This window comes from Eurytemora carolleeae, unplaced genomic scaffold (assembly GCF_000591075.1).
Source record: "Eurytemora carolleeae unplaced genomic scaffold, Eaff_2.0 scaffold114, whole genome shotgun sequence".
Lineage (NCBI taxonomy): Eukaryota > Metazoa > Arthropoda > Copepoda > Calanoida > Temoridae > Eurytemora > Eurytemora carolleeae.
Window position 1 is genome coordinate 248,639 of NW_019396465.1, and position 13,369 is coordinate 262,007.

The 13,369-nt window shown below is 30.9% G+C and overlaps 1 protein-coding gene across 2 annotated transcripts; it reads right to left on the reverse strand.

The window, feature by feature from the left end:
- Window positions 1–542: 542 nt before the first annotated feature.
- Window positions 543–7,735, reverse strand: LOC111703808 (synaptonemal complex protein 1). 2 transcript variants are annotated; one of them, XM_023475870.1, is made up of 12 exons: window positions 7,588–7,735; window positions 7,389–7,419; window positions 6,977–7,060; window positions 6,443–6,554; window positions 5,616–5,789; window positions 4,079–4,220; window positions 3,084–3,180; window positions 2,785–2,923; window positions 1,795–1,865; window positions 1,088–1,133; window positions 985–1,028; window positions 543–919 (listed from the first exon to the last, which is right to left on the reverse strand). In XM_023475870.1, exons 1-12 carry the CDS (start codon window positions 7,709–7,711, stop codon window positions 697–699), a joined length of 1,287 nt encoding a protein of 428 aa, XP_023331638.1. In that variant the 5' UTR covers window positions 7,712–7,735; the 3' UTR covers window positions 543–696. The 2 variants fall into 2 exon arrangements, with proteins under 2 accessions (XP_023331638.1, XP_023331639.1); XM_023475871.1 differs by lacking the exon at window positions 6,977–7,060.
- Window positions 7,736–13,369: the final 5,634 nt, after the last annotated feature.

The following is a 13,369-nucleotide window of genomic DNA, read 5'->3' on the forward strand; positions in this document are numbered from 1 at the left end:
AAAAATTAAATATATTTTATGATATTAATCTAAAACTAGTGCAAACTATTACGTGAATGTTTTTAGTAGAAATTTAAATTTAATTTATTTAAAAAATGAAGAATAAAGAGGTTGATCCCATACTTTGGGATTGATTAAATTCTACTTTTTTGCGCCATTCTAGACTTTTCTTCTGCAAAATATTGATGGGAAAAAAACAGAAAATCAAGTCATAGTTTAAGTATTGTTTATTATCACAGATAAAATAAAAAAAAATGCACAAAAACACTTTCATACGTTAAAAAATTGCACACTAACTTCCATAAAAAAAGTAAAAAAATGTATGCATGGTATAAAAACAATCTTCTCACGACTTATGTACAATGTTTTATTGAGCAAAGTGAACCATTGATTTGATTTAAAGGCGCAAGAATTATACAAAGAAATTGAGTCTTTGCCACAAACTCTGATTTTCTTATCCCTATATCAATGTCGTATGCCCTTAGATATTTCAAACTATGAATTCTGTTACATCAAATAATCTTAATTTGAAATCTGAAAGGTTTACATCACTAGATTGCAAAGATATAAAAATTAGAAAATATGAGTTTGTGGCAACAGCTTTGATTTTTTTTCATGCTTTTGCTCCCTAAAGTCAAATATTCTGTTCATGAGTTTTGCTTTAAAATATCCATAGTATAATTGTACAAGATCCGTTTACTTTCCCGTTTGACATTGTTTTATAGCATTTGATAATTCTTCAACTTTCTTGGTAGACGCTTCCAAGGCCTCTGTTTTACTTTTGATAGTAGCAGCTGATGCTTCAACTTGTTTCCGCGCATTTGCAGCTTCTTCAGCAGTTCCAGCTTGTTTATTTAAACAAGCAGCTTCTCTTTCTTTACAGGCAGCAGCATTTTTAGCTTCTGTCGCAGTTGCTAGTCTTAAAAACAGTTTCATCATTTTAAAAATTATTAATTTTAAATTTCTATATTTTTTTAATTTTACCTTTCAGCCTCACATGCACTTTTCTTTTCCAATTCGGCAAATTTCTAAATTTTTTAATTATATTTTACATTTTGAAAGTTATAAGAAATAAAAAAATTTAAACCTGTGTTAATGATGCAATATTCCTTTCTTTCTCCTCCTTCTCCGTCCTGTATCAGTTCATTTTCAAACTTTGTAAGATATAAAAAAAATAACAGAAGAAAACATTTAATTTTAATGATATTGTTATTTCACCTTTTTGACTTGGTGTTGGATTCATATCCTTGAGAAATGTATGTTTTTAAGGTTATCATAGTAAAAGCTTAGATATTATAAAAAAAAAATTTTAGGCATCACCCCTTTATCTAAAATTCTATCGAGAAAAAAGAAAAAAATCTTTAAACTGCAATTTGGAGCAAAACAAATTTTGAATTTTTATTCTTGGGTATAAAATAAAATGTAAACAGACATACCAAAGACATTTAAATTTTTTTTATTGAGATTGACGTGCCATAAATAGATAGATAGATAAATATAGATAAATAGATAGATAGACAGACACAAAGATATAAAGAAAGATAGATAGATAGAGAGACAGAAACGTGCACATTTTCGGCCGGGAAAGCTAAAAACAGCTGAAGAATGATTTAAATTAGCCGAACCTTGTTAAGCTACTTTTAGTCTTTTACAAAAATTTCAGCTCGGCTCAGAATGATATTATCTAAACGAATTCAAAATTTTTAGGTTAGGGAAGTTTAAAAAACCGATATTCTGATTATTATAATTTATATAATATAATAAATTTATATTATAATTAATGTTTTAAATTTCCTAAGAGCAGTAAGTTGATTGTTGCAGTCTGTAGATGCTTTTTGAGCAGTAACTAGGGTTTCAGCTTTTTTCTAGAGAACAGAACAAATTATTTTAACTAAAGTTGTATTTTTTACGAAAGGGATTGTTCAAATATTTTTCCACAGAGGTACAGGTACCAAATATTGATAAGAGAGGATCTTTAATCTTCTGAGTTAAAAAAAAAATTCTCAGAGATTTTAGTTTTTCCTTTAAAATTCAAAATTTTTCTGATATCGTTTTTAAATAGTTATCTATATATAGTAGTACTTCATTCATTCATTCATATCAAGTACAGCGGGAATAAACAAAGGCAGAGATAGGTGAAACATAACCAATTTTATGTACATTTGATTTCTTTGATGCTGTCATAAAGAAAATATTTGAACTTCTACGTATAGTACGTATATCATGTTGTTAAATCATAACTTGAGACCAAGGAGTATGAAAAAGAAGGGAGATACAACTGACGCGGCCCGGCCTTCCATATGATTATACATGCTTTGCAGACGGTACTCCATTTAAATAAGAAATATTTTTCTGATGTACAATTACCACGTATTCAATAACCTATTCTGAATATTTCTTATATAAATGGTGTACCGTCTGTAAAGCATGTATAATCATATGGTAGGGCGGGCCGCGTCAGTTGTATCTCCCTTCTATTTCATACTCCTTGCTTGATAATAACAAGTAACAGTTATTTTCCTACATCAGAGCATTAGGGGTTCCACTGAGTACAACGTATTTTAATTTTACTTTAATCATTAATTTTAAAATAATTATAAAGGAATTTAGTTTTGCCACAAACTCAAATTGTCTAATCCCTTTATCTTTGCAATCTAGTGGTGGTGTACACCTTTGCTATTTCAAACTATTTGATCTATAAGAATTCATAGTCTATGGTATCGGGTTGCACAAATGTAAGGATTAACAAATTAGAGTTTGTGGCAAAAACTCATTTCCTTTTACCTTGATATCTTCATCTTTTTCTTGAATTTGTTTTGCCTGAGCACTGATAGATGTCTCTAGTATTCCCACTTTCTGCTTTAGCTCTCCGTTCTCCTTTATAATCCCTCCCTTCTCTCCTTCCAAAGCTTGAACCTTCTCCCTTCAATCAGATAAATTAACGGAGGTAAAAAGGCTTTTGCAGAATTAAGGAACAAGATTGAAGAAATAAGTGAAAATATTGTTTGTCATCAAAACATTTTTTAAAGGAACTTCTTAAGCTGGGGTCCATGGATTATAATCATATTCCTCTTTTATCTAACCTGAGAGCTTTGGTTTCTGTCGAACCCTTGCTTAGTGCTTCCTTCTCCCCCTGGAGTAGGTTTACCTTCTTCTCAAGCTCAGAGATCTTGGACTTTCCTAACATCATATTCAATCATTAATCATTGTTGGACATTTTTCAAGTCAAGACTGCAAATTAGATATACTCAGCACAGGATTATATATTTGCAAATTAGATATACTCAGCACAGGATTATATATTTGCAAATTAGATATGCTCAGCACAGGATTATATATTTGCAAATTAGATATACTCAGCACAGGATTATATATTTGCAAATTAGATATGCTCAGCACAGGATTATATATTTGCAAATTAGATATACTCAGCACAGGATTATATATTTGCAAATTATGAATATAAAATTAGATATGCTCAGCACAGGATTATATATTTGCAAATTATGAATATAAAATTAGATATGCTCAGCACAGGATTATATATTTGCAAATTATGAATATAAAATTAGATATGCTCAGCACAGGATTATATATTTGCAAATTATGAATATAAAATTAGATATGCTCAGCACAGGATTATATATTTGCAAATTATGAATATAAAATTAGATATACTCAGCACAGGATTATATATTTGCAAATTATGAATATAAAATTGGATATACTCAGCACAGGATTATATATTTGCAAATTATGAATATAAAATTAGATATACTCAGCACAGGATTATATATTTGCAAATTATGAATATAAAATTGCAGTTTTAGTGCTTAACAACATTTGAGTTCTAAACTAAAAATGTTTTCATCTATTTATCTATCTAGAAACTATAGCCATAATATTTGCACCTTCATAATCTTTTTAAACTATTTAACCCCATTAATGGTGATGGGTGTACTCCCTTCAAATGCAATCCTTGCAATTCATGCCAAAATATAGATTTTTCATTTTTCATGAGATATTTTTCGAACTAGAAAGACAGAAGATGTATTTAATAAAAATAAATTAGTAATACCTTGATCAAGAGATGCCGCGGTAGTTTCTAATTGTTTCTTAGTTTCAGCAGTCGTCTTCGTACTCTTATCCAGACTAGTTTCCAGAGCTTTTATCTTGTTAATACTTTCTTGGTTAGAAACTTCACATTCTTTTACAGCCTCCTAGAACACATTTTGTAATCAAAACTTTTTATTAAAACTTAGTTTTTCTCTGAAAAAAAGTTGGAGAAACAAAATGGCCAAAAATAGTAATCATTTTTTCATATTTTAGCTTCCATACTAAAAAATAAGGTTTTCCTTTAACTACAGTGCAATAACCGGAAACAATGGAAAAGGAAGGCGCCATTTTAACAATATTTAAGTGTGTTTGATGTTGTAACAAAGCAATTAATTTTACTAGACACTTATTATATCACTAATTATGTGAAATGATGCTGATTACGTTGCACAATTGCCGTGTCTCATGCTTAATGGATTTTCTAAAGTCATAACTTGATTCTAATTCTAAATGTCGTTTTCTGAATATCACTGTATTTTATAATTTATTGTTTGTCTGATTGGTGATAACTAAAGGATAAAAAAAAGGTTGGGTTAGGTTCTTTGTGTTCTCTGTTGTTGCTTTCTTATTTTGATGACTTGCAGCATAGTAAAGCAAGGGAGGGGGATATTGATAACCAATCATGACCCATCATACTTTATAACGATACAGAAATATTTTTATCTTTTCATGATTCATGTCAACAAATAGATAATATAACTAAATACTTCTAAATAAAAATTAGAGCTTAAAGAAAAATAATATTTATGATCTATTAAAAACGCAGAACAGTTTGGACATATTTCATAATTTCATTCCTATTTTTTTGTTCATCGTCATTGGAAATTAAAATTATGCTTTTAATTATTTATAAAACTACTATTTTAGTTCGCAGTGTTAAAGTAGGTTTGTCTTTTAAGATTATATTTTGTACCTCGCTAAAGCTAAGGGCTAAAAAAGCTTGAAATTTCTAGCCGAAAACTTTATAACACTGCGAACTAAGTGTTAAGGATAATTTAAAAAGATGCATTGGACATTTCTAGATTTGATATACTTTCTAACAAAGCTGATAAAAAAGTTAATTTCTATATTATTTTCATTTAGATTGAACAAATTATTAAAGAAAAGTCTTATTTTTTGGAAGAAAATCTGGGAACCAATTAAACTTTTTAGCACAGTGCATATAGTATGGAGCAATGATCTGATTTTTTTCACAAACTCAAGTTTTCTAATCCTTACATATTTGCAATCTGTACACCTTTGATGTTTTAAACTTAGATTATTTAATCTAACAGAATTAATAGTTCGAAATATCTAAGTTCTACGACATCGGGTGTAAAAATATGGAGCTTAAAAAACCAGAGTTTGTGGCCAAAACTCAGTTAATTAAAATGCTTAAAAAATGATTTACTTAAACAAATTTACCATGAGGTTAGCATGAATGATAAAGTACATGAAATAGATTCTTTAAGATTAATTGCATTTTAACGAGCGTAAAGTATTATTTATATGCAGCTTACCTGCTTTAACTCTAAACTTGCAGATGTTGCTGCAAGATCTCCTTTCAGTGTCTCTTCACTCTTCTGTGCTGCCTCAAGCTCCTTGGTCAGCCTCTTAATCTCTTTGTCCTTGGATGCTATTATCTTATCTTTATCCTGGTAATTCTTAGCAGTCGTCTCTATTCTCTCAGCAACCTGGAGAACAGCAGTTATTTTACAAGATATGATTGATTGAGACAATTCACAGTAAACTACACAGCAACAAAACCATTCATCACGGCAGAAGAACCTTTAGACACAAACTTCATGTGTAGGTTTAGAATATTAATGCTATAGTTTCTATTTGAACTAAGCCTACTACTCTTTATTGATTGTTTCTACTTGAACTAAGCCTACTTTTTATCGATAGTTTCTATCTGAGCAAAGTTTAGGTTAAGAGTTTCTTTAGTTTCTACATGAGCTAAGTCTAGGCTGAGAGTATAATAGTTTCTACATGAACTAAGTCTAGGTTAAGAGTATCAATAGTTTCTACATGAGCTAAGTCTAGGTTAAGAGTATCAATAGTTTCTACATGAACTAGCTAAGTCTAGGTTAAGAGTATTAATAGTTTCTACATGAGCTAAGTCTAGGTTAAGAGTATCAATAGTTTCTACATGAACTAAGTCTAGGTTAAGAGTATCAATAGTGTCTACACTAGCTAAGTCTAGGTTAAGAGTATTAATAGTTTCTACATGAGCTAAGTCTAGGTTAAGAGTATTAATAGTTTCTACCTGTGCTAAGTCTAGGTTAAGAGTATCGATAGTTTCTACCTGTGCTAAGTCTAGGTTAAGAGTATCAATAGTTTCTACCTGTGCTAAGTCTAGGTTAAGAGTATCAATGGCAGATTTCTGAGTCTGAATTGTCTCCTCCAAAGAACTTCTCATTTCCTTTTCCTCTGCTTCCCGCTTTTTCCTTTCAGACCTGAGCCCGCGATTTAAAAGCTTCGGCTCGAGTCTTAATTCCTTAAACGCAGCTTTAAGACCCAATCTTAAGAAGTTAGGCCCAATGAAAATAAAACCGACCTTGGTTGGTTTTAGTGAAGAATAAGGCTCAATGTTGGGTCTTATTCTCATCAAAACTCGGAATGCACCAATTCCAACTATGAAAATCCGCCAAATACAACATTAAACCGGTTTTATGAACTAAATTCTGTTGAAAAATAGATGCAACTTAAATTCGAAAGCCCAAGCCGTAAATAAGGCTCAACAACAGCTTAGACCCGAGTCGTATTTTCTTGAATTTTTTAAATCGCCGGCTCAGAACGCATTTGATTGGGGGAAATGATCATATGCCAATATTAGTTTTTGTTAAGGTATTGATAAAATTCAAGTGTTATGGTTTACCGAACAATGCTGTGATCTCTTAGGCATTTGTTAAGAGTATTATTTAGAGCAGTCAGTTCAGCTGTTTTAGCGTCCAAGCTCTCCCTATCAATATCATAGATTCAAACCGAAGAAAATTGATTATTTTCATCATACCAACAAAATTAGATTTTAAAGTATTTTTACATTTTCAGGTCTTTGCAACTGATAACTTGCATCTTTCTTTATAAAATTTTAAGCACACCCACGTGACCCACCATTGAAAATATATTTCAGACAGAAAATTAAACTCAACCCACAAAACTTTCATTTAATTCTCTGTTCATGGTGGGCAACCCTGCTTATAAAATTTTTATCTAAACAATAAATTCAAGCAATGAATTGTGCTTGTGCTCTTAAGATGTTAAAGCTGGTGTGTTCTTTCTATTTTTTCCTAAATTCGGCTGCTTTTACAATTACTCCAACTAAAGATTCATTGCTTTAAAAATGTTTAAACTATCATGAAAAAGAAATGGAGATTCCACAGGTATTAATAATTAGTTTTGAAAGTGGATAAAACATTCATAATTTGGGTTTCAGGTCTTGATCATGAATTGAATACTTCATTTTTTGAGTTATTTTAAAGCAATTTCCTAGAATGACAAATAAGCTGATATGTACGGATAAATACAGAAAGTTGCAGATTGTGTACACGCTTTTGCTTTCCACAGGTTCGACTTTCTTTTCAGCTGTTGCAGCTTTCTTTTCATCCGCCATTTTTTTTCTGAAATATCAAGGAAAAATCTCAAGCTACAGATGTTTTTTTTTCGCATAATTTGATAATTATGTATTGGCTCTCCCAGCCTAGGTTATATACATGATCAATTAAATCCATTGATTGATATTTTTCAGCTGAATTCTCAGATGTTTTACAAAATTATTTTAACTAATTACTAATGATTAGATCTCCAAAAATAAAAAGACTTTTCTGAAAGATTTTAATACTATGATTGTAAACTTGGTTCTTAAAAATTGCGAAAGACTTGAAAGTCGTCTAACATTAAAAATAGTTTACGGCCTGCGTTTGGCAGCCAATTTTAAAAATATTTTTCATGAAACAACTCAGGGTGTCCCACGAAACATGACAGTATGCTCTTGACAGTATGACTTGAATGTCGTCTTGATTTTTGATATAATTTGCTGCGTTTATTTGTCAACCTAATTTTAAAAGTACATTTCTAGAGATAATTTCGACAATTTTGCTTTTATTTAACAAAATTGAAATATGAACCAAACTCTTTATATCTCCGGTAATATTGAAAGCACAAAAAACGCAGACCACTTTTTGGAAATGCCAGGGCTAGGAAAATTATGGGATAATTGTTTCAAGAATCATACATGTTAAAGTAGATAGAAGACTAAATGTCACAAATAAATTCAAATATCAAAGACGACTTTCAAGTCGTCTTGCTATTGTCATTTTTCGTGGGACACCCTGTATTACAAAATAACTCTAGTGTGATTTTTGTCAAATTTTGGTCTGCCATTTTTTTCTTTCAAAATGAAAAGATATTAAGTTTATAAATTCCAATCTATCAAATAAAGCCAAAATTGACCGAAGAAAATAATTTATATCTCCAATACTTATACAAGTACGAATAAGACAGACTACATTTTGAAATGGCAGGACTAGGGCTTTATTGTAATGATTTTTTCATGAAATATATTTATAAAAATAAGTCGACAAATGAATGCTGTCAACTATTTCAAAGATTAATGATGAATTTCAAGTCTTTTTGAAGTGTTCAGAAATTTCGGTTTATTAAGAGAAGCACTGTATTATTATTGGTTATCTGATCATCTGCATTAATCATACTTACACGATTTTATTTCATTTCTTATTACAATGTTTTAGGATGTTCTGAGAGTAAGAAGTTGACTTGAAAATAAAGTTTATGTAAGTTAAGTTGAGTTTTCGAATGAGGAAGCCCTGTTCTAATTTCTTGTATAAAAACTAAAATTTGGCGAAACCCCGTCATAATTATTGGTTTCAACAACTAAAAGTAATTGAGTGTTTGCCACAAACTCTGATTTGAAAACCAATGTTGAAGACCTTAAATTTTCATAATGGGATTTCTGGTAGATCAAATAATCTAAGTTTGAAATATCAATGGTTTAAACCACCAGGTTGGAAAGATATAGTGATTACAAAATTAGAGTTTGTGGCAAAAACTTATTTCCTATGTAAATTTCATACTAAAACAGGTGCTTGTAACTGATTCTGTACTGGATTCTGTACTGGATTCTGTACTGGATTCTGTACTGGATTCTGTACTGGATTCTGTACTGGATTCTGTACTGGATTTATGATTTTTAATTATTATTATAGTTTTAAGGAAATTTGCTACAAGTACAAACAATATACCTAAAGGTATTTATTACTTTAATTTTACCATGTTTTATTGGGAGTTTCAGAGTTATCATTTTCATTTCAAACTTATTATCAGTTCAGAAATAAGCTCAGGTCAGATTTTAGGTCAGTCTAAGTACTAAAAAAAAATACAGACTATCAGTTAAAAATAATGATAAATTTAAACTAATCATCAGTTCAAAATAATGATCAGATCAGACAATCAGCTCTAACTAAGTATCAGTTCAGTATAATCAGTTCAGAATTCAAACTAATGACTATAGTTCAGAGTATACATGATGACTCTACACTGCTCTACAGTGTATATTATGACTCTACACTGCACTACAGTATATCTGATGACTCTTCACTGCTCTATAGTATATCTGATGATTCTCATTGCTCTGCAGTGTATATGATGATTCTACACTGTTCTTCAGTGAATATGATGACTATACACTACTCTACAGTGTATATGATGACTCTACACTGCTCTACAATATATCTGATGACTCTTCAATGCTCTACAGTATATCTGATGACTCTACACTGCTCTACAGTGTACATGATGACTCTACACTGCTCTACAGTATATCTGATGACTCTACAATACTCTACAGTATTTCTGATTACTCTTCACTGCTCTACAGTATAGCTGATGACTCTACACTGTTCTACAGTATATCTGATGACTCTACACTGCTCTACAGTATATCTGATGACTCTACACTGCTCTACAGTATATCTGATAACTCTACACTGCTCTACAGTATATCTGAGCCGGCGATTTAAAAAATTCAAGAACACTGCTCTACAGTATATCTGATGACTCTAAACTGCTCTACAGTATATCTGATGACTCTACACTGCTCTACAGTATATCTGATGACTTTCTCTACAATATATCTGATTACTCTACACTGCTCTACAGAATATCTGACGACTCTAAACTGCTCTACAGTATATCATATGACTCCACACTGCTCTACAGTGTATATGATGACTCTACACTGCTCTACAGTATATCTGATGACTCTACACTACTCTACAGTATATCTGATGACTCTACACTGCTCTTCAGTATATCTGATGAATCTACACTGCTCTACAGTATATCTGATGACTCTACACTGCTCTACAGTATATCTGTTGACTCTACACTGCTCTACAGTATATCCGTTGACTCTACACTGCTCTACAGTATATCTGATGACTCTACACTGCTCTACAGTATATCTGATGACTCTTCACTGCTCTACAGTATATCTGATGACTCTACACTGCTTTACAGTATATCTGATGAATCTACACTACTCTACAGTATATCTGATGACTCTACCTGAAAAACTGAAATTTGAATCCATCTTGTAGAAACAACTGTTAATGTTCAAGCCCTGATACAGATACTATAGACAGACCAGTATTTTACAACTCTCAAAATTATTCAATTATATTTTGAAAACATTCAAAAAAACGCTTTAAGTAAAAAAGTTCATAAATAAAAAAGAATTATTTTCAAAACATGAAAAGGGTAAAAAAAATTTTTGGCATCTGCCCTCATTCTGAATACCTGGATTGGAGGGGGTTAGTTAATATTAAATACATTGGAAAGATAAAATTTAAAAACATCTGTTTAAAGCATTTATATTTCTTTATACTTATAGATTCATGATAATATTTAAACTACAATAATTTGGAGGGAAAGGGGTACTTAATTTTTGTACTTTTGTTGAAATTGTAAACATACTGAGTATAATCTGTACAACAAATGTATCATGCACCCAGCTGCCTCTTTAGTAAAAGTAAATTCAACCTATATGAAGCATAAAGTCAGACCGCGTCAACCTTGTTGCACCGGCTGGTCCTGTCCTTAGAGCTAGGTACAGTACAAACTGGGAACGGAAAGGTTAACCCGGCTCGGATATTCAAATGTACTACGGCTGCCCGTGGTATACAAAGAGAATAGAATATATATTAGAGGGGAATTTACTAGAAAAAAGTGTAAAACGGCCATTTTGTTGTACTGTTTCCATACTGCAGGTGTACTTCACATATTTGTGCTATATAACCTTTTGGGCCCTGGAACATCATTTTATAGAAAATCTAAGATTAATATTAAAAGAAAACCAAATTATGAAATAGGCTGGTTTCATAATTGACCAATGATCATTTCACATAGACTCTATGCCTTTCTCTTTACAAACGCGATGATTTCCATTATAACTATAAATCAAATGATGTTTTTCACTCACCTAATTCATTTTATAAAGTTTATTTAACAGATTTAAAAAGATTAGAAATTTTAATTGATGGTCTAGATATCATACTGTATTAATGTACTCTACTGCATATACTTTGATAACATTTACATAATTTGTACACTTTGAACTCCCTTTCAGGCTGAAAGGGACTGAAAAAATTCATTGTCTAAATTCCCCTCTAATATATATTCTATTCTCTTTGATGGTATATCTACATAATTGACCAATCTATCGGTCATATTTATATAATCTATATCTATATACTTTGTTTGTTTGTTTCCAATAAACGTCAAATCGGCAAAACTTATTATTTGACAAATCACATGACCCCACGGATGCTTTATGGATGGTGAATGATGAAAAATGTTGTCCGGAAAACTTTAAAAACGCGCAAAACGCTTGAAGAGCAACATTTAACATCTGAAAAAAGGTGCGCGAGGCATTTTGTTTATTTCAGGATCTTAATGACAATTCTTCGGCAAACTGTCTTTTATGTGTGAACAAGGTGTACAAGGTGTACAATTACTACTTTGTTTTAATTATAACAAAAATCTTTACTTTAAGTCAAAATATGGTGTTTGAAGTAAATTTCAATGCCTATCAGATTAAAAATTATACAGGGTGACCCGAAAAAATAGGGATTAGCGAAAATAATCTTTTAAAATGACACTGAAAATTGCTCTTGTATAAAGTTTTTAATTTAGAAGGGGTTGTTGAATTCAAATTTTGTCGATCGATGCTTTATAGTTCGGCGTAAAACTATATCGAATATATATTTCGGCGTAAAACTATATCGAATATTTAGTTCGGCGTAAAACTATATCGAATATATAGTTCGGCGTAAAACTATATATCTAATATATAGTTCGGCGTAAAACTATATATCGAATATATAGTTCGGCGTAAAACTATATATCGAATATATAGTTCGGCGTTAAACTATATCGAATATACAGGTCGGCGTAAAACTATATCGAATATATAGTTCGACGTAAAACTATATCGAATATATAGTTCGGCGTAAAACTATATCGAATATATAGTTCGGCGTAAAACTATATCGAATAATCGGAAAGAAAAAAATCTGAGATATTTAAATTAATTTTGTTTTGTTTCTTTAACAATATTTGTTAACCGAAGTTAACATCGAGAGATTTTCGAATATTCTACATAATTTTACACCAAGTGGAAGGATCGAACGACAAAAAATTAGATTATATAGGACCCATTTTAAAACTAAAAACTATATTCTGGAGCAACTCTTCTAGTTCTTTTTAAAGATTAAAATAGCTGAAAAACTATAATCCATGTTTTGTGGGTCACCCTGTATATATTTGGTTTTTCTGTTTTGTTGGTTTGTTAATGTTTGTAACCAATGAACATCAAACTATTACAGAACAGATATGGATTATTTTTTCCATAAAGAAGTTTTGAAATTAGAATATATAAGTAAAATAATTATTAAAGTGAGAACCAGAAAAATTAATTTAAAGACTTTAGATAGTTCATGAATGAACATGAGACACCGCAATTGTGCAGTGCAAACAGACCTAATTCATATAATAAGTGCCAACAATTCGTGTGATATCTGCAAAAAAAACTAAAAAAATCAGAAAAGGTAAACCCTTTAATAAGTTACTAGTAAAGCATGCTTTGTAACAATATAAAATATACTTTCTTCTTGCTTTGCTGTCGTCTTCCTTTTCATCAGTTTTCTGGGTTTCACTAGGGGGGAATACAGGATTTCAGACAGAGAGAGGGGGG